The sequence below is a fragment of the Carettochelys insculpta genome, chromosome 6 (genome assembly GCF_033958435.1).
Source record: "Carettochelys insculpta isolate YL-2023 chromosome 6, ASM3395843v1, whole genome shotgun sequence".
NCBI classification, from domain to species: domain Eukaryota; kingdom Metazoa; phylum Chordata; order Testudines; family Carettochelyidae; genus Carettochelys; species Carettochelys insculpta.
Genome location: NC_134142.1, coordinates 62,622,704 through 62,649,319, shown reverse-complemented (window position 1 = coordinate 62,649,319; position 26,616 = coordinate 62,622,704). Strand labels below are relative to the sequence as shown.

At 45.8% G+C, this 26,616-nt stretch overlaps 1 protein-coding gene across 1 annotated transcript in view; it reads right to left on the bottom strand.

Annotated features, from left to right (window-relative positions):
• MAPKBP1 (mitogen-activated protein kinase binding protein 1) overlaps positions 1-26,616 on the bottom strand; it is a 136,120-nt gene that overhangs the window by 20,281 nt on the left and 89,223 nt on the right. The window contains exons 10-24 of the mRNA XM_074997048.1: positions 23,156-23,345; positions 22,377-22,523; positions 21,252-21,436; positions 21,046-21,137; positions 20,511-20,636; positions 20,046-20,116; positions 19,495-19,616; positions 18,838-18,913; positions 15,163-15,274; positions 14,381-14,444; positions 11,119-11,244; positions 4,289-4,437; positions 3,653-3,696; positions 2,336-2,572; positions 1,150-1,319 (exon numbers count right to left, since the gene is read on the bottom strand). Coding sequence (XP_074853149.1) covers positions 1,150-1,319; positions 2,336-2,572; positions 3,653-3,696; positions 4,289-4,437; positions 11,119-11,244; positions 14,381-14,444; positions 15,163-15,274; positions 18,838-18,913; positions 19,495-19,616; positions 20,046-20,116; positions 20,511-20,636; positions 21,046-21,137; positions 21,252-21,436; positions 22,377-22,523; positions 23,156-23,345 — 1,911 coding nt within the window. The remainder of the gene's footprint in view (positions 1-1,149; positions 1,320-2,335; positions 2,573-3,652; positions 3,697-4,288; positions 4,438-11,118; positions 11,245-14,380; positions 14,445-15,162; positions 15,275-18,837; positions 18,914-19,494; positions 19,617-20,045; positions 20,117-20,510; positions 20,637-21,045; positions 21,138-21,251; positions 21,437-22,376; positions 22,524-23,155; positions 23,346-26,616) is intronic.

Sequence of the window (26,616 nt, the reverse complement as noted above, 5' to 3'; positions counted from 1 at the left end):
CGCAAGACTGACTTTCATCAGAGAATACTATATGGAAACCAGCTTTATAAGATTTGACTCCTTGCTCTTGTCCCAACTCCACATCCACAAGCCAAGCCAATGGTGACCTTTAGCCTGACTTGCAAAGATTACAGTGTTTCATTTCACAGCATACTTTGGATTCAAACACAAGTTGAGCCTGACTTAGCTGATTTGGAACGTGAAAGTCACTATGATGGATGTTTACTCTAAGATAACTGTTGGGAGATCAGCCCCGACAGCTTAACACACTGTATGTACTTTGTAACGTGTCCAATTGGCATGTAACACCAGCACAGCCAAGCCCCCTTCTAACATGCTGGGACTGCACATTGGTTTGCTCTGTCTAAATATTACTCTAAAATTAAAAAAACATAAATAAAGAGAAAATGGGCAAGGGGACTAAATGTTTCCGCCACATAATGCTGGCATGCACCATTCCATGAGCGTTCATCTAAAACTCACAACCATTACTCTGTACCTGAATGAGACAGGAGAATTAAATAGCTATCAGTGGAAGGGGAGGGAGTGTTGTTCAGAAAAAAGGAAATGTGGGGAAGGATACAACGATTAAGGTGCAATGGTCTAAACTAGGAAGGAAGGAGAGAAAATGGAAGAAAAAAGTTCTTATTCCATTTAGCTCACACTAGCTTCCTGCCAATACACAGTCGTCACATGCAAGTTTATTTGCTTTGTCCAGTCTAGGTTTAAACTGTCGCAAACAATAGGGTTTCCAGCACACCTCTCGAGAGGCCATTCCACAGCCAAATACACCTCCGCTGTCAGTGGGGTTTCCAACATAAGATTTTCCAACCCTTAAATTCAACCCAAACACGGGAGGAAAAGTGGGCAGGAGAAAAGAGGTTCCTCCGAGGTGTTTATTTCATGGAGAAATTGGAGGAGTTTGCTGACATGCATGACTTGCCCAAAAGCAGAGATTGTCTTACTGTACCTTAGGCTCAGCTCCCTTTAGAGCCAGGAGTGTGTTAGAAAAGTCCTTAACTAAATATGTCCAGCATCGAGCTGACAATAAATCATCTCACCCAAGCTCCCACACAAGCTGCAGACAAGTAAAATGATGCAGCTGTGGCTTAGCCATGCATAGAAGAGTGTGTTTGGTTTTTTTTTAACCTGTTAGCGTCTGTGGAGTGGGTCTCAACTTGTTCAGGGTAGATGACACATTCCTCACTCTCAAAGGGCTCCAGGTCCTGAGAGAAAACCCCCTCTTCACAGGACACAAGGCGAATCATTTGGGGTCTGACGCAAGGCCGGCTGTCCTGAGGAGCTAGGGATTCTTCAGCCTAGTGCAGAAATACAGAAATAGTACACATTACTGCTGTGGGTTCTTTATGTCAGCAGGGCTGCATGGGAATGAGATAGTGTCCGCTATAGCAAGGGATGCAATTAGTCATCTGAAATTAGAAAAAAAGCACTTTTCCATCAGCCTTGTTCCACCCACTTCCCACACCCCAACATACACACCTCATCTGACACGGTCAACCAGCTACACACACCCTCCCCCTCCCCCTCTCTCTCTCACCAACATAAAGTAGGCGTAACGCCATTGAAGTTAGGTATCAGCACAGAATGATCCATCCAGATCTGAGCCCCACAGGTGGGGACCCTCCAGACTGTGGGCCACACATGGTTTGTCAGGGTTAGAGGCTGGTGGGCTGCCAGATGGTTTGTTTACCTAGGCATTTTCAGGTACAGCAGCTTATGGTTCTCATTGGCCGTGGTTCACCATTCCCAGCCAATGGGAACTGCAAGAAGCAGTGGCCTGGCCCACGCTCCTTCCTGCAGCTCCACTGGCTGGGAACAGCAAACTGCAGCCACGGGGATTTGCAAGTGGCTCTGCCTATGCTCAGATAAACAAACCATCTCATGGCCTGCCAGCAGCTAATCCTGACAAACTGCATGCAGCTGGCGCACAGAGATTCCCCACCCCGATCTAAGCAGTCTCTGAAGCAGGATAATTCACTGTTTACTAGGACTTAGGGTCTCCAAAGGCCACAGCACCCTGTTCAAGATAAACGTGATGACAGGCTGCACCAGAACTCTGTGGATCTCAGAGGCATGGCAAGTCAACCATTCTTGGAACTGGATCAAAGCCCACGTGGGGAATGTTCTAGACAGAGTTCACCTGGCTACCAGCAACAGGCTGAAGTGAAATAAAGTGCAGGAAGTCAACCAAGCATTTATAGTGTATTAGGCTCAATAGCCATTGGCCACCAGCTGTCAAAGAGATGCACAAAGGCTCCTGTGGAAAGCTCTGGATTTCCAATGGCCTATATGTTGAACCCACAGCCAATGTTACCTTGCCGACATGCAGAGAGAGATCAGCATGTTCTTCTCGGTCATCCCCATTGCTGGTCTGGGACAGGGAGTCTCGACTAGGAGATCGAGAGACCGAGAAAGACTCCAGCTGGCGCAAGTCAAGCATGGATTTAACTGTCATTTCTATGTTGCTGGTTGGCTGGGACCAGCGCCCCCGCCGCCGAGGCACCTTGTTCACTGCAGTCTCTGAACGCTGGATCTCTGCAACCTCTTTCCCCTGGAGGAAGTAGAAAGAAAATGGTGAAAGACCTTTGGAGGTAAAATTCTAGTTCTGGAGAAACAGAAGACAAAATGGACGATCGAGTCCAAATGGTTTTCAGTGAATCTTCCTAAACCCCAAAACTCCTCAGTCACACAGGGAGCTGCACTGCACTAGATATGCGAAGATGACACAAACACACCCTCACTGTATCAAGATTAATTCACCAAAGAAACCAATTCAAAAGTTCTTATGTCCACCTAAAATGGTTCAATTAAACCTCAGCATCAAGCATCGTGTCCTGACAGACACTTATTATTCAGGGCTGAAGCGAAGGTGCCACAAGCATGACACCAGAAGTAAAGAAATTGCTCCCAAAGGGTCAGAAATATTGATGTAAGAGAATCCACCTGAGTGAGATTCCAAGAAACCACAAGACCCTCAAATACAGCTACAGCTTTGTCTAAGGCAGTATGAAATCCCATGAGTGCTGGATCTGGTGTGATTACCAAGACACCAAGACTCTGCTGCACTCAACAGTAACAGTGGATAAAGAAGTGGTTTTATTATATGGACTACGATTTCCATCTAGATCCTTTAACATTCGAAGTCCTGTACTGCTGACATTTTAGGTCTCTCTCACATCCTATCCCTGCACTGACTAGACAATCCAGCACAGTTAGATCAATTCCAAAGTTAATTTTTAGGAGCATCATCATCCTCTACAGGTCATAAGACTGACTGCCAGATGCTGGGACTGGGCAACAGGGGATAGATCACTTGATAATGGCCTTGTTCTTTCACTCTGAAGCATCTAGCATTGGCTGCTGTTGGAAGACAGGATGCTGAGATAGGTAGACTACTGGCCTGACAAAGCATGGCCATTTTTATCCTCTCGCCCCTTATCAGTTCATGGTAATACTGGATGCTTCCTGCCAATGGACTGCTTTGTCCCAGAACAACCAGAGCAGTGGGATTCCTGCCCAGGGAGACTTCTCACTGCAGTCCTCCTACCATCAGTCTGGGTCATACATAGTCTCTGGTCTCACTAGATACTCATCTTTATGAGAAGAAGAAAAAAAAGAATTAGTGACTCACCCTCCTCATTTCCCAATGGGAGAGGCTCCTTGAGAGCGAAAGGTCTGGATATAAAAAGATGGGGAAAAAATTTTTTTATATATATATATATATAAATAGTTAGCATCCTGGCCAGTTTACCACCCTTCCCATCTTCCAAAGCCTTTTTTTTTTTATGGCTCCTGCAATTCCAGTTGTGGTACTCGTCTCTCAAAGTAACAGCTAAAAGTGGGTATGGCCAACACATTGAGAAGCCTGCAACTAGTTCCCTTATGCTTCTACCGACCTCTGGCTTTTTATTGAAAAATCAGAAGACCCAGGTGCCACTAGAGTAACCACCCCCATAGTGCTGATTCAAAACCTCTTTGGCCATCTGGAATCACTAAGAATCTGTTGAAAATTCTCAACAGAAATTTCCACTCGGGAAGTCAGAATTCACCTCTCTCCAGCTCGGCATAGGCACATACAGCTGTTGATCACCCCTCTCTTCCCATCCCCAAAGTATTTTCTTGGTATGTCTCTGCCTGCCTGCACTTGATTGTCACCATCCCTGTCCCCAGCCCCCTTCTCGGCTCCTATAAAGCCTTGCAAGTCTGTTCAGGTTCAAGGTCCCCTTCCCTTTTATTCATCCATGTGCCTCTCCTTCCTCATCTATACCTGAGTCTCTCTCAGTGTTGCAGGTGGATGTAATTTGGAAAGACTGCAGGCCATTTAACTCATCTTCATCATTCCCATCATCTTCACCATCTTTGTCGCTGTCTGATGAGAGCACAGGCACTGGTGATAGGACTGAGATGGATTCGTGCCTGGGAATAAGGAATCAAAAGGAACATTTAGACAATGTTACAGTACATCACAGGATCCTCCATATGAAACCCGGTACTTCTACTTTACACCTATCCTGCAGCACAATTAGCCAGGCGTGCCCATTTCTCTAAACATTTTCCACGAGAGCGAAGTACAATTGTAATCTCCTCTTCCGATTCAAATCAATGTTTAACAGTAGCAGATGGAGAAGCAAATTTAAGGTCGAGATTCTCAGTACCTATTTCAGAGAGGGGAACAATTTCCTCTGGTGGAGTGTGCCATGCATCACACCCATCACAAGATGTTCTTTCTGATGCCAGTTTGACATTTGAGGAACAGGTGGCCACTGCTATAAGAGACCGGTTTGACTCCTCAGTGCAAATATATTATACCTCAGTGACATCACATGCCCAGCCCAAGCATCATAATTTCACCATGCCATTGTGTCAGCCAAGGGGCACACTGCAGAAGTCAAACATACCTTGGATAGATCCTTAAACAAAAAGGAAGAGACACATTCCTGGTATGGGTCCAAGAGGCAACTCGGGTGATAAATTTTCATCAACAAAGGACTTATGAACACAAGAGACATTTTCCCCACTTAGTCAAATTACAGGTGAGCCAAATCAGCTGATGTAACAGATCACAAATAAATTAAGAGCCTTTAACAGATCAGACAGCACAGCTCCTACCCTGTGACCTTGAACAACAGAGCCAAGTGTAATATGAGCAACCTTTACAGGGGGCAGTGGGTGGACATGGAGTGCAAAACAGTTGGGAGACAAAAATAACTCCTCTATCAAACACAAACATCTGGCTATGGACTAAATCCCCTGCAATTTACAGTTTCACGCAGCACTAGAGTAGGATAAGGAACACTGAGGTTTTTTGTATAATGGAGAAAATACTATCAATCATGACACTTTAATTTCTGTTTTATCAAGAGAGATACAAAGGCTCAGACCCAGGCCTTTAAAAGATGACTCAATATTTTAGGAGCAAGGTTCTGAACAGAACTCTAAGTTTACTCCATAGAGTCTTCCAGCAAAATGGTCCAATGGCAGATTAACCCTTCTCTCATTTATCTACCTGCACTTGTCAGTCTCTGCATCTTTCCTATTGGACTCCACGTCTTTCAATCCTGTCCTCCTCAGGGCTTTGTACCTGAGCAGTGGAATCCTGTCAGGCCCTCTGCATTACTGCCCCTTTTGTGCGTGGGCACACTGCAGCTGGGGGTGTCTCCCAGCCTTGCAGATTGCCATTTACTGCTATGCGTGTATTCCAGCTCAGGCTGGAAGTTTGAGCTCTCAAAGCTGGGGTTGGATGGGCCTAAGAATTTGAGATCCAGCCTGAGCCAAAACACCCACATGGCTAGTATGAGCATGCTAGCTCGAGCCCCACCAGCAGGAGTCTAACTGGTAAATTTGCTGGTGGTTTTTCTGTTTGGTTCGCTGTTTTATTTTTTTGTTCATTGGCTTTTTAGTAGTGTTACCGGTCAGACATTTCAAATTTCACCAAGTATATTGTGTGTCAAGTCAGGACTCCCTTTTGAGAGATTTTTCTGTATACTGTAGTCGGTAGGAGTGGGGAAGGACTAACAGATTAACCAGAATGGATGTGATTTATACATAGAAATCTATACCAAAAGGTGAGCCATATTTGTCAGATGGAGACAACAAATTCAGTAGGGAAACAAAGGACATATTGAAGCCTTTCCAGAGGACCTAAATAATGGGATATGAACAACATTTTAGAACCAAAAGAGAAATCAGTGCAAACTGCACACAAGCTGTCAAACACTGAGGTTAGAGAAAGCTAAACTGCTGTGCTAAGTTCTGGTCCTATATTAACATACCAGACCGTATGTATTCCCAGGACACCCATTTCTGTGCTGAACTTCATGCAGTCACATGTGCTGTTCACATATACTCCCATGCCTGGTCACTGTGGGTGACCTTTTCAAACGCACATACATTCCACTGACTTTGAAGCTTAGGGTCTTAGAAAATGAGACCTAGGCCTCCAGATCATGTGGGGCACATTGGAAAAATTATACCCTGTGACGTCTCTTTTACTTATCCAAACCACACACCTAATCCCATCCTTTGCTCCCCTTCTCCCACTTTGCTCTCAATAACTTCTTCCATGAACTTGGAACCCTCTTCTTGACCCTCCTCTACCTACTCTTTGTCCAGCAGCCCCACGCAAACCCTGGTTTACCTAAGGACCAATAAAAACAAATCTCAAGATCTAGGTCTTACTCACTTCAACCATTACAATATGTTCTTGTCTCCCCACTCTTCCCCTCCCTTCCTCCGCCAGCATTTACCTCCTCTCAATTGCATCATCCAAACTTGGTCCTAATCACATGATTTTTTTTTGCGAGTGCAGGGGCGGTGTTTCTGAGCCATTTGAAGTCCCATTGACATTAATGGGACTCTCTGCAGGTGTAGAAATCCACTGACTCAGGGCCAGTTACAGGACTGGAGCTTCGACTGTAAGTACCACGGGACAGAGAAATGGTCTTTGTCTGCAAGATGCCATGCCAGACAGTGCTATATAATTAATACTTAATTGCAGTACTTTTTTGTGTTGGAAAGTGCCAATACAGCATACTGGAACCTTTTTTCAGAATGCCCCAGCTGGGGATCCCACAGCTCAGACTGCCAGTGGGGCTCCAGCTATGGGATTCCCCCTACCCCCAGCCAGAGATCCTGTGGCTAGGGCTGCCAGCGGGGCTTGGCACCCCAGCGGTCTCCCAGCCACAGCAGTGGGGGGGTTGAGTACCAACACATCTTTTTTTTCTTTTTCCAAACAAAGAAAGCATTGTATAATTGTAGCTATGTCCCTTTGTGTTCTGATATTCATTCATACTTAAAGAATGGGAAGAGGGCATCCAGAACAGGGACTGTGTCTATAAACAGCCATGCTTCCAACACTGAGCCTGGGCTGCTTGCGCCCTCAGACCTCAAAGACATATTGATCTAGTTAGAACACTCGAAGTAGTCCTGTTCCCTCTAATTTATTCCATCTGTGGGCAGAATTTTGTTATGTGCACCAAGGCATCCACAGATGTGCACCACCATAAACATAGGTGCTACCAGCTGTGGGCATGCTGTTAATCAGATGGGCGGGTGCCCAAGGGCTCAGCTTATAGGAACACTGCTAAGCAGCAATGTATGTAGAACATAGCAGGAGTTCTGTACTTCCTCTCTCTGAATGTCTGGGGGTTGAAAGCATGCCCTTTTGTAATTACCACAATGGTATTTATTTCAATAATTACCTTGCCATCAAGCTGAAGCAACAGTAGCGAATCAGCCCCTGGTCTTGATTATACATCAAAAGCCTGATGCTTTGCCAGCTATGGGAAATACCCAGCTTCCCTGGAATGGATGTCACTGCCTTATCAAGAGTTTGATACGAGGTCATCCATTTAGAATAAATCCAAGGAAAACAGTGCGTCTCTAGAGCACATGCAGCATAAAAGGTTTTACACTGGTTTTAGAAGCACTAGACAAAAATTAAAATCAAGTTTGTCTCCTGCTGTTAGAGGCACATTGTCAATTTAAATAAATAAATAAATAAAATCACACAGAGAGGGGATTAAAAAGTTACATTCTGCTAACTTACGAGTCTTTAACCCCCCAAGCTTTCCACTGGAAGATTAGCGTAACCCCCTTCTGCAAATAACTTGGGACCACTTTGTATTCTGAACACTAGAACCGTTTTTGCACACAGGTGTACACATGCACACAGACATTAAAGGCCTCTATGCAATGCCCAATCTGAAAAAACAAAAATACCGCAACCCCACCGCCTAATGCGCCAGCAGTGTAAAACAAGCACAGGCTCCATTACCCCATCCAATCAACAACCAGCTCAAGTTAAATGGGGGAGAACACATCAGCAATTCTCATGACCAGAAGCAGAGCCCAGAGGGATATTGCATGCACTAGCTGCAGCATGAAAATGAAATGGTTCAAAGGATTCATTTTTACATAAGACGGGGTGCAGAACAACAGAGAGCTGGCTCAGCTCACACTCTGCCAGTCACAGATGGATAGTCCCAGCCTTATTTTAAATTAGAAGGCATCAACAACCCATTGCCTAATCGGTGCTCTTGATTCCCCGGCATTCTGAGGCCCTCCTATTTTGTTCAAACATCCTGTGACCACCTCAGAACATGGAGGCATTACCCCAGGGAGCTGGTGAAGCAGATCACCTCCATGGCTTCCTCCCATAAGTGAAAGTAACACAGTTCTGAAGGGAGTCTCCTAAAAGAGAGACATATCTCTGGTGGCAGAGTATCTTACTGCTTCTGTGGACATTGTACCTAAAAAAAACAAAACACATCCAAGACAATGCTCTTAAACCTCAAGAAGCAACCCAATTCTGTACAGTCACTTATACACAGATTCTGAAGACAAACCAAGAGCAGATACTACATATCTGTAAAACAAGGAATCTTACTCAAGACCCTCAGTTCCTCTGCTCCATACACAGTGATTCCAAACCAATGGGCAACCCCCTTCCAATCCAACCAGCAATCCAAAATGCTCTGGAAGCGACTGCCAATATCCAGTGACTGTACTCACAGGTCAAAACTGAAAACAAGCTTTAAAGCTGACCAACCAAAAATGTTCCAGACTAGCCAAGAGGTCACCAAACAAGTTTTCCAAATTGTTTGTGCCAGCGTGACACCCATTCAGGCCTCCAGCAAGAGAATGTGACACAGACAAGCCTCACCTAGTGCTGAATGAAAGTGGGAGCGACCGTCACAGACTGCGCCTCAATAAGGCAAAGTTGCAGCTGCTGGAATGATGGAGAGTCTGCTATAAAAAGCACATTGCTTTATAGCTCTAGCATTTTGGCTAGAAAAGGCAGCTTCATGGCTCAATATTGAGGCATCCCAGAATACTTACTGCATGCAAGTCAGGCAGGACGAACTTCAAGGAAAGGCAAACTTAGTCTATGTTCAGTGAAAATATGCTGAGATTTTTTTCTCCTATAACTTCCCCTCCCACTGGGAGCAGAGTGGCTTAGAATTCTTGCCAACAACCAGTCTGACAAGACCTTAAGACCTTCTTTGCTTTGGCACTTTTACATCCAGATTTTAATTCAGCCATTTGAAGAGGAGAGAGAGAGAGAACCTCAAAATCTCTAAAAGATTTAATTCCCATTTAGCTACCCAGTGAGCCTCCTCAGGGCTGTAGATATTCACACACAGACACAGACACCCAAAACAGTGTCAGCTCATGGAGTCACATATTTTACACTGAGCTGACCAGCCACCCTAAAAGCCCAGGCAGTCCTCCCAGCTGAGTTTGTTTTGGTTGAAAAACGCAAGAGCCCCTCTTTTCAGAGGAGGATTACTGGATAATTTTAGATCTGTTCCAGAGTTTCCAGTTTGTGGGGTTTATTTTTAGACATGTTTTGTTTACTGTAAGAGGAAAAAAAAATCTGGACTGGCCAGCAAAAGTCATTCCCCTGGATTTATATTTTTTTAATGTGACTCTCCCAGAAACCTGCACTCCTAGGGTGAAGTTAATGAATACAGCAGCTCTTTAATGTGTGCCAGTGGTGGGTTTTTTTTGTTTTTTAAAAAAAAAAAAAAAAGAGAGCATCTACACCACAATGCCATTTAAATGTCAGGTTTTTTTCCAGGATAATCTTTGCATAACTCTAGCCTTCAGTTTTTAACCTAGATCCAGAGATGTCTAGCCATAAATTACCAAGTTCACTTTGACAGGATGTTATGTACCTGTCTCTGCATGGCTTTGAAAATTAGATTTCTGACACCATGCTCGGCATTAAAGATTTGTGACGTTCAGTACAGATCACAAGATGGAATGAAGTGATGCTGTGTGTACCCTGGCATTTGATCAGAGTCAAGTTTTAAACCCAAAAATGCAGAGATGCTGAACAAGCAGCACGAGAAACCAGCGTAAAACCAACAAACGAGTAGTAAGAGAAGCTGAAAGAAAAAATACTCTTGACAAGGGAACAACATTTATCCCAAAACAGCATTTCAATGCCCCATACAAACGAGTACCTAGGCCCACAAATACATAAGAATAGCCATACAGAGTCAGACCAAAACTCCATCTATCTCAGTATCCTGTCTTTCAACAATGACCAACGAACGGAAGCAGTGAACAAAACAGATAATCACCATGTGTTCCCTCTCCTGTCATCCGTTTTCAGTCTCTGAGAAACAGAGGCTAGAGACACCATGCCTACCAATCCTGGCTAATAGCTATTGATGGACCTAACCTCCATGAAAGGTCCAGCTCTTTTTAAAACCCTGTTGAAGTCCTGGTCTTCACAACATCCTCTGGCAAGGAGTTCCAGAGGCCAACCATACGCTGCGTGAAGAAACACTTCCTTTTGTTAGCTTTAACCCTGCTACCCATTCATTTCATTTTATGTTATGAGAAAAATTAACTTTGCTTTATTCACTTTTTCCACACCAGTCAAGATTTCATAGCCCTTTAATCAAATCCACCCTTAGTCTCCTAAGATGAAAAATCCTGCTCTTTTCAATCTCTCTTCATCCAAACCTCTAACCATTTCTGTTGTCTTTTTCTGAACCTTTTCCAGTGCCAGTAGATCTCGGTTTTGGAGATGAGGCAACCCTTGTCTCCCGATCTGCACTCCCCACTCCCCCGCGCACCTCTTACCTGACAAGTCCAGCTGTTTTGTGTGGCGGTGATTTCTCCACCTGCTTCCCTCTTTGTTTCATGTCAGCAAGTCGCTGCCGCATGCTGATAGTCATCTCAGAACTCAGGCGCCAAATGAAGATACAGCTGGAAGTGAGGAAAGAGCACTTAGGAATTAGGTAAGTAGGGAAGCTCCTGTCCCACCCCAGGCTCTTTGACGGAAGACACTTTTCTGTTCACAAAAGATGCTTTTGAAGCTCCTCTTCTGGGGACATGGACAAGATACTGCACGTTTGTTAACTTTTCTATGTAGCACTTAGATGTGACAAGAATAAGTGCTTAAAAAAAAAAAAACCTTTAAAGGACACAAAAACTATGGGGCTCCTCACACTACAGAGCATCCTATCCTCACGGCACATCCCATTAGCAGGGAGAAAAAGGACCTGCGTTTCACTGGTGGTCAACCTCTTCTAATTCTGAATGAATTCCCCTTGTCCGCTCCCTTCAGCATGGGTCTAATTATAGTGAGGTAAAAAGAGTGAACTGATGGTACTATCATCAAAGGGCTGCATGCCTGTTCGCCTTAAGCAGGATTTAGGAGGATTCCTAGACTCGACCCCCGCCCCCATCAAGCTAATATGTGCTATGCAGGCTCACAACGCAAATTAAGGTGCACCTGGAAATGAAAAGAAGCCAATACAGTCTGCAGAGCATAGATGCAACAAGCAAGAAAGATGCAAGGAACACTGCTAAGCAAACGGAGAGCCCCAGTCCACAAAACCTGAAGATTCCAAATTGTCCTTAAGTGCAGCCTTACATAGATCCCAGCAGGGTAGAACAGTTCTGTAGAAAATCTTGGTACCGCAGGGCACGGTAGCCACAGCTAATTTAAGAAGTGTTGACAAAACTTTTTCTCATGGAAATGTATTGGTTCAACTCACAATTCATTGGGAAAGTTTCTCAGGTCCTTAATGGAATTTCTTGTACTTGGGGCTCTCACCTGGGAAATCACAGACCTGGGTTCAAGTCCTTGCTCTGCCCAATTTGGAAAAGGGACTTGAACCAGAGAGTCTCTTTAGGAAGTGCCATAGAAACCCCTCTGTTGGCTGTTCTTGGCTTAGAGTGGGCACTTGTGTGTGTGTGTGTCTAATTTTTTAATTAAAACTCAAATATCTAATTTTTGCTCTTTAGAGGAAAGAACATTTTTTACAACCTCAACATTTTTCACAATACAGACATGTTTTCTGGCCAGCTCTTCTGGTACCGAGCTTCAGGAGCATCACTCCCAGTTACTGAAACCGTGAGTATTCACGCAGACCCCTCCAGAGCACTGGAAATTCCCCAGCCTATTTTTTAAACAGTAGAGTCAAAGCTGTGAGATGTTGCAGTCCGGAGATAAGGCACCCCGAGCTGACCAGCTGCTTCCCTTCACGGGGCAGCTCTCTCACACATACACATAAAAACAAACTGTTATAATTCCTGGATGTGACATCAACAGCATGAATTACAACTGAGAAAACTAGATTAAGCCTGGTCATGAAATACCCCACCAGGACAGATCAAACCTAGATAATTCATAGGCAACATCACAGAGTTTCGGGACACACAGGTCTGCATATACTTTCCCCACCTACTCCTCAGCCACAATTTTCTCCTATTCTTCTTTCCTCTGTGCCCCACTCAATCCTCTTGCTTTAATTATCTGAACTTCCTTTTCTCACCCACTGCTTCATGCCATCTACCGTCCTGCTCAAGGGCCTGAAACCAATCATTAGCCTCCACACGCTTCCCTCACATTTACTTTGTTCCAAAAATAACAAACTGTATTGCGTAAATGGACTATGCTAGATAAACATTTAAGACAACAACAACAGAAAAGCACACTTCCCCATTATACACACAAGGGAAATAGTGAAGGGAGAAGAGAAGGTGATTTACAGTTTATGGAAATCCAGAACCAACTGAGTGATAAAATGCAGAAAAGGGCACATCTCTAACACACAAGAACCTACACTTAAGCCATTTAAGAACACTGTTACATCTAAAGAACAAAATACTTCTCTCACGAACAGTCAGACTGTGCCTATAAAGCACAGCCATGATGAGAGGAAATATCAGAGGGGTAGCTATGTCAGTCTGTATTTGCAAAAACAATGAGAGGTCTCGTGGCCCCTAACAGATTTTTTCGGAGCATAAGCTCTCGTGGGCAAAGACCCACTTTGGCAGATGCATCTGACGAAGCCGGTCTTGCCCCACAAAAGCTTCAGCTCCAAAAAAATCTGTTAGTCTACAACGTGCCAAGAGATTTCTCATTATTTTTGATTAGAGGAAGGTGAAGAATTGCTCTGATCCTTGCAGAAGCTCCAAACAGGCACCACTGCCTCAGAAGTATGATGCTTCCCAGAGTTTCGACAGAGCGCTACTGCTTTCCCTCCATTTAGAATGGTGCAGTTTGCACCACCCCTCTCCAGGCCACTATGTGCTGAAAGATGTTGAGGAGCTATGCCATGGCTGACTTTTCCCTGCCGATGTCTAGGCTAGAGCGATTTGTTGCCAGAAGTTTGTGTCAGAAGATATTTTGCAACAAAACTTGTGATGCCAGATTGTGGCCAGACCACCAAAAGCGGATCGAAAGAGCAATCCACTCTGTCAGCAGAGAGTGGCTGAACTGCCCAGCCACTTTAATCGGCAAAACAGCCAAGCAGAAGCAAAGCAGACGGGGCTCTCCGGTATCCCAGAAGCCCTTTCTGTCGACAGAAAGTCACCTGGAACGTCCAGTCTGGTTTTCTGTCAGAGGTGCTCTTCCTCATGACAAGCAGGGTACAGCTGTTGACAAAAGAGCTGTGTTCTGCTAGCTTACTGTTGATAGAACGCCCTTGGGAATCTGGTGGCTCCGAAGGCTTTGTCAACAAAACCTTCTAGTCTAGACATAGTCCCTATTAGGGCAAAATTGCATTCCAAGGAGAGCTAACAAGTAGTAGACCCAGCCCTCGAATACAAGGCAGCCACTGTGGCAGGTACCTTACATACATGCACCATTTACACCAAAAGGAAGCTAGCACAAAGCTCTACCCGTTAAGATTTCCTGGGCTGTACAGCACCTGTTTGGGATCCAGGAAGCACAGCAATTACTCTGGAAATTGTAGTACTGCAGTGGCATGAATGTTTGTGCTCCTCCTGCTTGGTGGTTTAATTCCTGCACGAGGTGGCCCAAAACCACAGACCATCACTCTACTCTTGAAGGAGAGGGAGTTAACATCACAACAGCAAATGCCATGCTTACCTGTCACCAGAGACAGAGATCAGGTGTTTGCAGTCATTACTGAACTTCATCCCAGTCACAATCTCTGTGTAAGATAGAATACAAGATCAATGCCTCCGAAATATACCTCTGCGCAGCACAGATCACTGGCAAAATGTAATTTACTGGTCTCCACTCCGTACACAGACAGTGACTAACTCCACCATAGCTGCCTGGAGCTGAGACACCCAGTGACTGGGTATCTACGCAGCGATACCCATCTAAGTTGGTCACTCTAAGTCTGAGTCAAGATTTATTGATGTAGAATAGTGTGGGGAAGTCCACAACTGAAAGAGCAACCTGCTCACCTTGGAAAGCGGTTCTTCTGGTTTACATTGAGACACATTGTAGAGAAGCTTATGATTCTCTGGGAAAGGAGTGGCTGGTTTAGAGTCCACTTGAAGTGGAAGAGAAATTCTGTTCTGCCGAATTTTTATGAGAGTTTTGAAATTCAACAGATTGCAAGTTCAATAAAAAATTTTTGATCATCAAAATTTCAGCCAGCTCCTGAACTGGGCAAAAAACCCTAAACATTTCCAAGACAGGGTTTTGTTTGTTTGGCTATATTTGGTTGGTTTTTTTGTTTCTTTTTTTCCCCTTCCTTTGTTTGTTTTTTTGGGGTTTTTTTGTTTTTTTTTTGTCCAAATTGAAAACTGAATCACCAGTTCAAAGTGTCCTGAATTCTGCGTGAAACTTTGGCCAGCACTACCTGCCACTATATAACCAGCAGCAAAAAGTCATTTCCTTAAGCTTCTGTGACTCACCCGAGTGCCCGTACATTGTGGCCACACACTCGCCAGAGTAGAAGTCAAAGATGGAGAGGTTCTTGTCAGAGCAGCTAGTTGCAATGTAGAGACCTGAGGGATCCATCTGCACCTGGTTGACAAGTACAGGAAGCAGAAATGGCTGGTGAGAAAGTATCTTAGGCAGATGCACAAGAAATGCCCAGAATGCCAGAAAGAAGGGCACACGCACACCACAGAAAGACAGGTTTAGCGTCACCCCAGACTTTATACTCCAAAAGAGAATCAGGGCAATTACTGTATACTGAAAAGCTGCATTTTTTTGTTCTAGTTTCAACATATCTAGCCAGATAATGGCCTGCCCCTGCTTGGCTGTTCCCACTTAGTTCCCTGAGGCAAAACTAGATGCCAGCTTAACATGTTCTTTCACAACCTCCAATCACAGTGGTTTCATAATCTCCAGTCCCTTCCAGAGCTCAACTGTCCTTAAGTTTTTCTAACCTAAGGCCCTGCTGCCACAGATTCAGCCCATTACTTCTTTCCCTACCTTCAGTGGACATGGAGAACAACAACTGACCCTCCTCCTCTTGTTACCAGGGCTTAACATATTTGAAGACTTATCAGGTCTTCCTGCAGTCTTCTTTTCTCAAGCCAGTTTTTTCAACCTTTCCTCCTGGGTCAAGTTTTCTAAGCCTTCCGACGTTTTTGTCGCTCTCCTCTGGACCGTCTCCAATTACTCCACATCTTTCTGAAAGCATGGCACCCAGAAGAGGACACAATATTCCCAGTGAGGCCTCACCAATGCCAAATACAGCAGGACAATTACCTCCATGTCTCACATAGAACACACCAGTTGACACACCCCAAAAATATTTGCCTTTTTCACATCTGCATCACATTGACAACTCCTATTCAACAAGTGTTCCACTGTAACACCCAGATCTTTTTCAGCAGTACTATCACTTGGCCATTTATTTCCCATTTCGATTTTTTTTCTTTTCTATCTCCAGTAATTTGCACTTTTACTGAATTTCATCTCTGATTACAGATGAGTTCTCTAATGGGTCATCATTTTGAATTCTAATGTGGTCCTCCAAAGTGCTTGCAACCCCTCCCAGCTTGATGTCAACTACAGTTTTGTAAGTGTACTCTCCACTCCATCATCTAAGTCATCAGTGGAAATACTGAATATCAGAACCATGGCAGATCCCTGTGGGATCTCACTGTCTGCGTCCTGCCAACTTCACAGCAAACCATTCATAACCAGTCTTTGAGTAGTCTTTTAATCAGCTATACACCAGAATTATGGGAATTTCAGCTAGATAATACGATTCTCATTCATGTCCCGTCTCAGTTGCCAAACTATTCACCAACCTCATGACAAGCCCCTGACCCACTTGTCAAATCCCTTCCAAGAATTACATCTAGCTTCATTGCCAAAAATCAAAATCCCTCCCATCACCTTGAGCTCAATCTGAGATTGATCTGATTGCTCAGAAGCGCCCCCAGCCCACCAATAACACCCTTAAATTATTGTTTTAGGGTCCATTATTCCCAGTTGATCCGGGTTCCTTTGAAGTTGAACACTACCCAGGCTCACAAATTATCGCTGGGAAACGTTACATAAAATACAAAAATCTCTTTAAGATCCTAGATCCAAAACCAACACGGAAACTAGCCATGAGTCTGGTGCTGTTGAGAACTTACACTAGTCGATCATGAAACCTCCAGCTTCTGTAATCCACTTTGCCCGATAAAAAAAAAAGCAATGCAATAAAAAACTCAAATGACTTGTCAAGGTGTCTGCTACTGCATTTCTGCAATTGCTATGACTCCCCACCCCCACAGCCTCTACTCTGGAGCTGTTACGATATATGCTTTGACGAACTTTAGAAAAGCAAGAGTAATAAAGTTTTGAATTGGTGAGGGTGTGCTTTTTTTAAACTAGTGGTGACAATTTCAGTTATTCGGGTTTAGATTACATATTTTTTATTGGATTCTTTTTTAAAATTCCAGTTCTAGGTATGACCTCAGACTCCAAACGAGAGTTATTAGCTGGTTATGCAATGAGCCTCTAAACAATATAGCATAGGCTGAAAAATTGAAAAGTTCTCATGCTGCTGTAATTTATTAGTACCAATGCACTCTCTCTGCATCAGGAGAAGCAGATATGTATTGGATGTTTTTAAAAAAAATACCAACTATCAGTTATATTTCATTGTTTGGGACTGCAAAGAATTAAGTAGCAAGAAAAGAAAGAGCAGTGCCTTGGCTTGTAAAGCGGAAGGGAAAATTATAGTAATTGAAGACAAAAAGTGTAGTCGCCTGTCTGAACAAAAAGCACAAAAAAAAAAGGGGGGGGTGAATGTGCAAGCTTCTCATTTGTTGCAATGCATCAGTGCCCATGAATCACGTTACTCGCTTGCCTAGCCCCACAGAAATAATCAACCAAAAAGCAAATGACCGACTATAAAAAAAGCGGCCCCAGGCATGCTGTGTTAGCCTCTAGCAAATTGGCTCTTCAACTTGACAAGTTCAAATCTGAAATAGATCACAGGATTCCTTCCTCAGGGCTCATCCCCCCACCCGTCCCATGCATCAGGAGAGGTATAGGGCTAGGAACCATGTGGGCCTTGTGTCCCAGAGCAGAGGTGCAGAGACCAGCCTGCATGGATCCCTCCTATGCAGCGTTCAGCTCAGGAGGTGTTCCAATCCTTCAGGACAGCAGGGTGTTTCAGCATGAGCACTGTGGAGTTTAATCTCTCCCTAAGCCTCTCGCTCGTCTGAAACTCTCTTCCTTGGCAGCACCGGGTCATTTCCTTGGTTTCACATTTCTATGGCTTAAATCAAACAAACAAAAGGGCTGGAATGGGCTCATCCCCAGTGGAGCTCAGGGAGAAAGCAATCAAATCCAGGCTTCCCATCAATGGGCAAGGAACGACAAGGAAAATAAAGCTGAGGCAAGAGTCCAAAGACAGCCTTACAGGTAGTATGACAGTGCCGGCAAGTGTCTCCAAAGCCAAAAGGAGGAAACGACCTCGATCCCTGCAAGCAGCAGCCCACTGAACAGATTTTTCCTCTGAAAAATATTGCTGCAGGTGCATTGAATTCAATGAAGCTTGGCCAGTTTAGACCACCAGAGAATGTGACCCAGTGCATCACTTGAAATACAATGAGAGCGATTAAACAAAACAATTATTCATTTGCCCTCACTCTGGACTGAATTAGCCCAGGTGTGTTTACCCGAACTGTGAGTGGGGCATAAGGGTTAATATTTGTGCCTATGTGTGGTGAGCAGTCTTGGAACCAGATTTCAGCATTAGCAAATCGTTACATGCACATGGGGTGAGGAGCAGCTGCTGCCTGAGTCTGTCTTGGATACAACTGCATTTGTAAAGGAATGCCTTGAGAGCGCAGAGCCTAGGACAGGCTGTTTAACAGGTACTTGGTATCTAAGAGCAAAAAATCCATTAATAAATGCTATCCGTAGTCCACATTAGCATTTCAGAGGGGAAAAAGCCATGTGCCAAAATATATCCTGGATCTCACTTACCTGAGAAGTAATTCAGCTTCAAAGAGCCAGGAAAAGAGAGAGACAGACAGACAAAGAACGAACGAACAAATGGACTAACGAGTGTGTAGAAGGGGCAGTAGGTGAGACAAAGTACATCATGCCAGAAATTCTGGAGGTCTTACTTTAATGAGGGTGCCGTCTTCACCCTGGGACCCCTTGTACAGCTTCTTCTGCTTCCCACTGCTTATGTTGAAAATCCTGAGGGGAACAAAAGCCAGAACACATCCCATTCCTGTGCTGTTTTAGGCTTCCTCTCCCAAGCCTCCCTCCTTCCCTACCCTGGCAGGCTGTGCTGCACAGGCCCTGTATGGAACAGAAGGGCAGGAGGTGGGACAGGTGGCTGCTTCAAGGGGAGCAGAATTAGCTTGGCCAAAATTCATGAAGCCCACAACCATCCAAATAGTTAGAGAAACAGCCTAGGAGAGAGCACACTGTTTAGCACCACGTCAAATACATGGGTTTGAATCAGCACTCACTTTCTTGAGCCTCGTGCTGGTAAAATGCTGAGTACGTAACACCGGGAAACTGATGGGGCAAATCAGAAGAGCACTTGGGGGCACTTCAGTACGTTCATTGGCCACATTTTACAAGTGACACTAACCAAACTCCACTGGGCTGTCCCAGCACTAAGACAGCTGTGGTGGTCCACGCATAGAGGTGGGTTATATTTAGAGGTAGGGGGGACAAAGCTTCTATTTCAGCAGTGGTGCCACCCTGACCACCCAACACTGTCCACCACCTGGGATTTTCCACTAAAATACAGCAGCATGTGAACAAACCTGATGTTACGGTCTTGACAGCCAATAGCAGCATATTTCCAGCTGGGGTCGACGTCCATGTCATACAGAGTGGTCTTCCTAACCACGTGGTGTGTCCGAGTGAATCGGATCCCATCGCCCATCTGAGCACAGGGGATAAAAAAAAATTAGTGCAGGCCAAGTAATTGACCAGTCATAAAACACTTCTACACGTGCCTGACTCGCCCCAAACCGCTCACCTGCGCAAGCAAACTACGCCCCACAGCGACTCCTGCTGGGAGAGGCAGAGCTTGGAGGCGTAATGAACTCCTGCCCACAGCCATTGTCCCTATACCATTCCCTACAGCAACGTTTGCTAGGGCAAGCGACGTGCTCCCTACAGTGACTCCTGCTGGGAGAGGCTGGGGCAGCGGGCATTTCCTCACAGTCAGCAGGTCCCACAATCTCATGCAGCGTCACACAGGGAGAGGCTGTGATGGAAACAGCAACAAGCTCCCACACACTCTGCTCCCATACCAACCTCCTCAGTGCAGTGGCTACAGAAAAAAGCCCCGGATGGCCATCATTGTTACCTTCTGCGCAGTGCGGAAATAGACGCTCTTATCAGCTCCACAGCTGATCATCCGCACCTTCCCATCGTTGGCTGGAAGAAAGCAAGAGGGAGGACAAAAAAAAAAAAAAGAAAGGTCAGTAAACAACTAAGAGGAAGCCAAAGAAGAATGGATGAGATGACGTTCTAGCTACCCCACAAGCCTGCTCCTGTACATCAGACCGGTGGGATGGTACAACATGGCAGCAGAAGCACTCTATTTCCTAGACAGAGAGCAGCCTCCACTACCACCCGCCTCGCTCCGAAGGCGCCCACAATAAATGCCACATCAGCCTCAGTGAGCCAGCAGGCCCATCATGGAGATAGTTGATTCTGGAGGGAAAAGGATAAAGGTTTTTCTTGCCTTTGAGCAAGAATTCAAGCTATGTAAGGGGAGGAGAAAGCAGCTTCATCTGCACCCCGTGATTAAAGGGTTAAACACATCTACCTGCAAACTTCACAGCTGTGATGGAAGAGGAGTGCTCATCTAGCGTCTGCTGTAGGCTGTACTCCTTCCCAGCATCCAAGACATGGATCAGTCTGTCACGGCTGGCTGAGGCCAAGAGCTTCAACCCTATGATCGATTTAACAAGAGAGCAGAAACATCACAGAGAAGGAATGTGCTCCTTTGGTCAGGGTTTCAAACACCCTCTCAAGTTAAGCTACAGAAGATCATCATGGATTAAAGCAAGTAAACGGATTTGCACAAGGAAACATCCTCAGGGTTCCCAACTGCAATAGGGGAAGTAATGATTGGTATCTGCCTGTGTCTATACAACAGCAAGAGGAAGCCTGCTTCAAACCCGTCCCTTTTTTGCAGTGTTACAGGCCTCTATTCTGTGAGGTAACAAAGCAAGTCACCAGCAGGCAGTCATTACACGTAATGGTCAGAATGGAGCCGTTCAGCAACACATACACAAGCCAGAACGTCATAAGGAATGCACAAATAATGTATTGGAATAAAAGGTTCTACCCTATCTTACCTGTGTCAGATTTGGAGTATTCCAGGCAGAGGATCTCTGAGTCATGGGCTTCCACCTTCAGCATTTCCCTTAGGGACTGCAAATCATGGATCCTGAAATAGGACAGAGATGGATTTCATAGTGAAAGTGGAACTAGAGAACGAGACACCCAAACTAGTCCTTACGCCAGCTCCATCCTAACTCTCTTCAAGAAGCCCCAGAGTTACCTCAGAGTGCCTATCCTGTCGCCTGACGCCAGGTGCTCTCCATTGGGGCTCACACACAATGTGCGAATCCCCACCTTCATGTCCAAGGCCTGGACGTCAGCCTTGTCTGTGTTCCCAGCAGAGTTGTAATCTGTGTCCAGCAGGGTCTGCGTGTTGCCATCCACATAGATAATTTTCATCAGGTCCTTGGGAAGAAAGAAGAGGCCAGTTAAGTATCAAAGCCAAGCACCGGCAGGCAGAGGGCGCACGCAGTTGGAGTGATGGCCAATGGGGTCCTTTGAGTGGCAGTAATAGGTAAGGTGGCCCCTTTGAGAGCGAGGCCCACAGCAGCAAGCTACTCAAGGCGGGTAGGAAGGAAGGGGAGAGCAGAGAGAAGCGGTGTGGGGAAGAGGCTGCACAGCAACATCACACAATGAACCTTCTACGGGAGCTGGATAAAACAAGCAGCATCGGGGCTGGGAACATGCAGCCTTTCCTGTGCCACAGAGACAGCTCAGGGCTAGCGGGCACTCGAATGGGGGCGTGGGGTGGGAACAGCTCCAGTTATTAACACTAACATGACTCCAAGTGTTAATCACATTTTGTGGTAACGTGAGAGGAGCCAAATCATTAGGAATCCCTACTGCAAAATAGGCAGGAGTCTGTATGACTGCAGATTGCTCAGACAGGTCACACAACTAATACAGAACCAAGTTACTAGAACTAACAAGAGACTCTAGCCACGTGAGATTCTTCTGCTTTCTTCTCCCTCCTCATCCATGGTGAGGAAAATGAAAGTCAAATTGTTCTGAATCCCGAGGCCCAATTTCCACAGAACACCCTTTCATCAACCCTGACAATCAGGAGCATGACAGAGTGGGGCACTGGGGTGAAAACAGTTACATTGCCTTCCAAAGCACCTGGAATGAGAAGCTCCAGAAGAGACGAGAGTCGGTGAAACAACAATCTGTCCGGGAATACCAGCTCCTAAGACACCTATTATTTTTCTTTGCAATTGGCCTGCCCCTGCCCTTCCCAGGCCAGAAGTTACATCTCCCCTGACATAACCCGTGAGCCCTACCATGGACACTCCTGTGTAAGAGGAGAAACAGAATCAAAAGGCCCCGGCAGCATCTGGGGACTCACATGGCTAAGGATGTTCTGGTACAGAGCTGTGCCATGGATGTTGGAGCTCTCAGTGTTCCATAGCCGGATGGTGTTGTCGGAAGAGCAGGTGATGAATGAGGTTGGGGGCAGGCACGACTGGTTGCCGTCCTTCACTTCAGGATACACCTAAATATGTGCAGCAAACAACTCACAAGTGAAACTGGTGTTCTGGTTAGCAGCAGCAAGTTCCAAATCAAGGCCAGACTGGACAACTGTCCTGTTTATATCAAATGGCAGTAGGAACTCCACCTACCTAGAATCACTCACAGCTTTGGGTTCATGCCAAACAAGCTATGCTTAGTGGCGTTACCTAGACAAAGGTGGTGTAAACAAGGCCCTCTAAGTTTTTCTAGCACAATGGGAGGGGAGAGAGCCAGGAACCCTCATCACTGAACAGAGTTCTACCACAGAGCATACGAGGGCAGCTCAGGTCTCCTGCCACAGGCAGTTAATATCTGGAATGTGGCTGGAGTTCTCAAGACCTGATCCAGGACAAGTGGTCAGAAGATAAACAAAAATGCAGAGGAAAATCTCCTGCCTGTTCCATTTTCCTATCTTCTTCCCTCCGTTTCTGACCAGGCATGGAGAGACTTGCACACTTGCATGGTGTACATAACACCATGGAGTTATTCCCCTAAACACACCCATAACCAGATGGCCTGGAGGCAAAGAGTCCCCTTCCGAGCCACACACACAAACCCCCCTCCTACACTGCCCCTCACCCCAGTACATGGGCATCATTCCTAGCCTGTCATTACCTCAACACTCCACACGCAGGAAGAGTGGTATAAAGCAGAGTAAACCTTGCCCACTTTCTTCGGGTCCTTGACATCCCACACATACAGGCTGTGGTCATTGTATACACATGATAGCCACTGGTTGGTAGGGTCAAATGTCAAGGCAATCGTATCCGGATACTTGGCATCTGCCACACCAGAGAAGAGACGGCTGTGCAGAGACAGGACAATCTGGTTAATTTCCGAGGGTGTGGACACAAGACTTGAAGCTAAAACCCTCTGGGGCAGGATGAATTAGGTGCTGTCCAGGCCGAGGGGTATAAAACGGTGTGGGAGTGGAGTGAGTAGTTGGAGAGGTAAAAACCATGGGGTGCATGGGGAGAATCTGAATCTGTTGTATCAGTACAGCAGCTTCTTTCAACACTGCAAAATAAAAGTCCCAAGACGGGCCCAAACTCCCTAAAGGGGAGAGGCCAGAAGGACTGACTACCAGGCTCCATTTCCTCTACTTCATTCTCCAGCTACTCCATTCACAGCTCCATTCAGGCTCTAGCTCTGCCACATACTGGGGAGTAGACAGAGGAGCCAGCCCAACAGCTGGGAGCAAGGAGGGGAGAGAGGAGTACCGCTGTCGGTGAAAGATCTCGGGCGCAAACAGATAGCGTTAGGAGGTAGCAGTGTAGGCAGCAAGACCGCCTACTTGTAACCTAGTCTGCCAGCTGCTGGAGGGAAAAATGAAAGCTGAAGTTAAATGGAGGAAAATCCCTGATGGAGGAGCCCGGGTGCATTGCACTGCCACGCTGCTAAACAATCTGCAATTACAGGGCCTGGGAGAGCACCTGTTTCAGTGATGTTCTGAAAGAACCTTCCCTATAGGACGAGCAGGGGCAAACCAGCTGGCTAGTTTTACAGTGGAAATCGGTGAGTTCATGAACAGGATACTTTGACTGAGTTGCTTGTGACAGGCAAGAGATCATGTCTGAGGACCCAGGAGGTCCATTCCAGTGTTATGTATTCACATTTCTATGAGACCAAGATCATACTGGAGGCCTCAAGGAGCTGGATTGTAGGGTTACAGTGTTAGCTAAAGAGGACAGAGCTCCAGAGGGTTGAACAAGATATCAGTGGTTCGGCTATTTTTAAAGGTGCCTCTTTGCTCTGCAAAATTGAGCTGCAAGCCATATGAAAAACAGGCTCCCTGTACTCCCTCCACCTGATATTAAGAAAAACTATCTTAAAAAAAGATTGTGAACATTGCAAAATCTCAAATAAAGGTTCGGCTCAGTTTCAGTTCTAAAACCTAGGTGAGGATACAATTAACCTCCCCTAGCACTGATAGCATTAAAAACCAGAGCAGATTTAAAGGAGGGAGGGAGCAGCGAGATGCTCTTTAAATGCAGTAATCATGATGTTCTTGTTAGAGCAGCGGAATGGGAGTGAAGCGACCCACGTTTTCTTCTCAGAACAGCCACGGAACTGCTATCTGGCCTTGGGCAAATCGCTTCCCCCCCAGCTGTGCCTAGTTCTCCCCATCTGTAAAATGGAGCTCAGACTTACTGCTCTCACAGAGGCATTGTGAAGACTGTTTGCAAAGCGTATGGAGGCTGCAGACCCCTTTACAAAGGTGGGCACACTCTGTCCTACCTTTACACATGGAAAAGGTGAGTCACAGATTAAAGCGATTTTGTCAAAGTCAAGAGACCCTGGGAGAGCCGGGATTAGAGTCTAAATGCTTTGACTAACCACTTGATCGTATTGCCCATGCAAAATATACCCTCTCCAATGCTACAATGCTCTTGTGAGCAACTGTCTGAGGAGATGATGAATGCTCTGAGCAGAAAGCAGCTGGTGTCCCACACATCCACCGTCTGCTGGGACAGGATGCCTGGGCAGAGGAGATGACTTGCGAGTACAAGAACAGTGTGGCACGGGAGACAGGGTCAGCTTTCCATTGCAAGTCATGTTTGGGTTGAGGACCCCAACACAGACGGACCTGTGTCCCTGCTGGACCCACCAGGAATGAGTATTAATGAAAGCCTGCAAGGGAGAACTTGACCAGACGGGAAATGGCAGAACTGGGTGAGGAAAAAAATCCATGTCAAATAATATAAAATAGGACTCTCCTAGGGCACAAGCAGCAGTGCTCTGTCATTAACTGATCTCTCCAATTACAGAAACATAGCTGCTCCCAGACCAAGAGAGCGCATATGAGCAGCCAATCATATTGTAATTAAAAGGCACACACCGCCACCACAGACAAAGGAACAATTCCTTTCAACACCTCCATGTCCAAGAATTACCGTCCCCCACCCCCACTGCTGTTCAGAGCAGTTCAACGGACACCCATTCGCTGGGATGCCTAAACCACTGAGAAAAGGGTATAGATTATGAAAACATCCCTTTTCTTGGAGCGGCTCTGGGTCACACAGCTGTGATTAATACCTTGTCTTCCTTTGTAGTCCCACCACAGTCCCAGGAAAATGGAAGCTGCTCCTATAGCCCAACATGCTAGCTTGTCCTCCACATCTGAGCTGGTATGTTCCTAGATAGTAATAGCTACAGTCTTAGAATACCTACATCAAGGGTGCCCTACACATAGCCGTGGAGCCTTTTTATCCAGCCTGTGGAGCTGGCAGTGGTGTCATTTTTAGAAGGCAGCTGAGCAGCTCTGAGCCACATGTGGCTCTTTAACAAGCCATTTGCAGCTCACACCACTGCTGCCTGACTCCTCCTGCCGCACTGGAAGTGCAGCACTCAATTAAATTGGTTTAATGGCCATTAAGCTAATTAAACTAAGCCCTATTGTTTCAGCACAGCAGGATGAGGAGAGCTATCTTTGCCATGCTCTACATATGGGGAGCCAGAGGGCTGGGGGAGCCATACAGCAGCAGTGAAGAGGAGATGGTGAAGGAGCAACAAAGGGGGGCAGCACATGGAGTTCCTGTGCAAGGTAAGTGAATCCTTGTTTTGGGTGGGGTGTGGTTTGGAGCTGTGGGACGCTAAGCCTGGGTGGGGGGCAGGTTAAGCCTGGTGGCAGGTTTATCTCCAGCTCCTAGAACATGTAAAAAATTGCCATATGGCCTCTGATGAAAAAAAACTTGGCCACCCCGACCTAGATCAGCCTACAGAGGTGTGGGGAAAGGGCTTGTGGGGAGAAGGCCCAAACAGAATGGAGTAACTTACAAGGAAAATCCCTAGTTTTGCAAGTGCAAACCAAAGGTGCAACCTTGAAGGGCTGTGGGGCTAGACAAGCACAATCCAGATTCTATCGAAAGCCAGGTTATTAATGCGGCTGTGGGATTGTGAAGTGCTTGAGAATGGCATTCCGCAAGGAGGCTGTGGCAGGCCCTGGTAGCTGAAGGACTCCTGTGTTTTCCCATTTTCTTTACAAAAGAGAAACCACAGTTAAGATTGCAATCGGCCCAACAAATGCCTGCTTGGGAGTCAGATGATCATCTCTGCTTCAGAAGATGGATAGATGT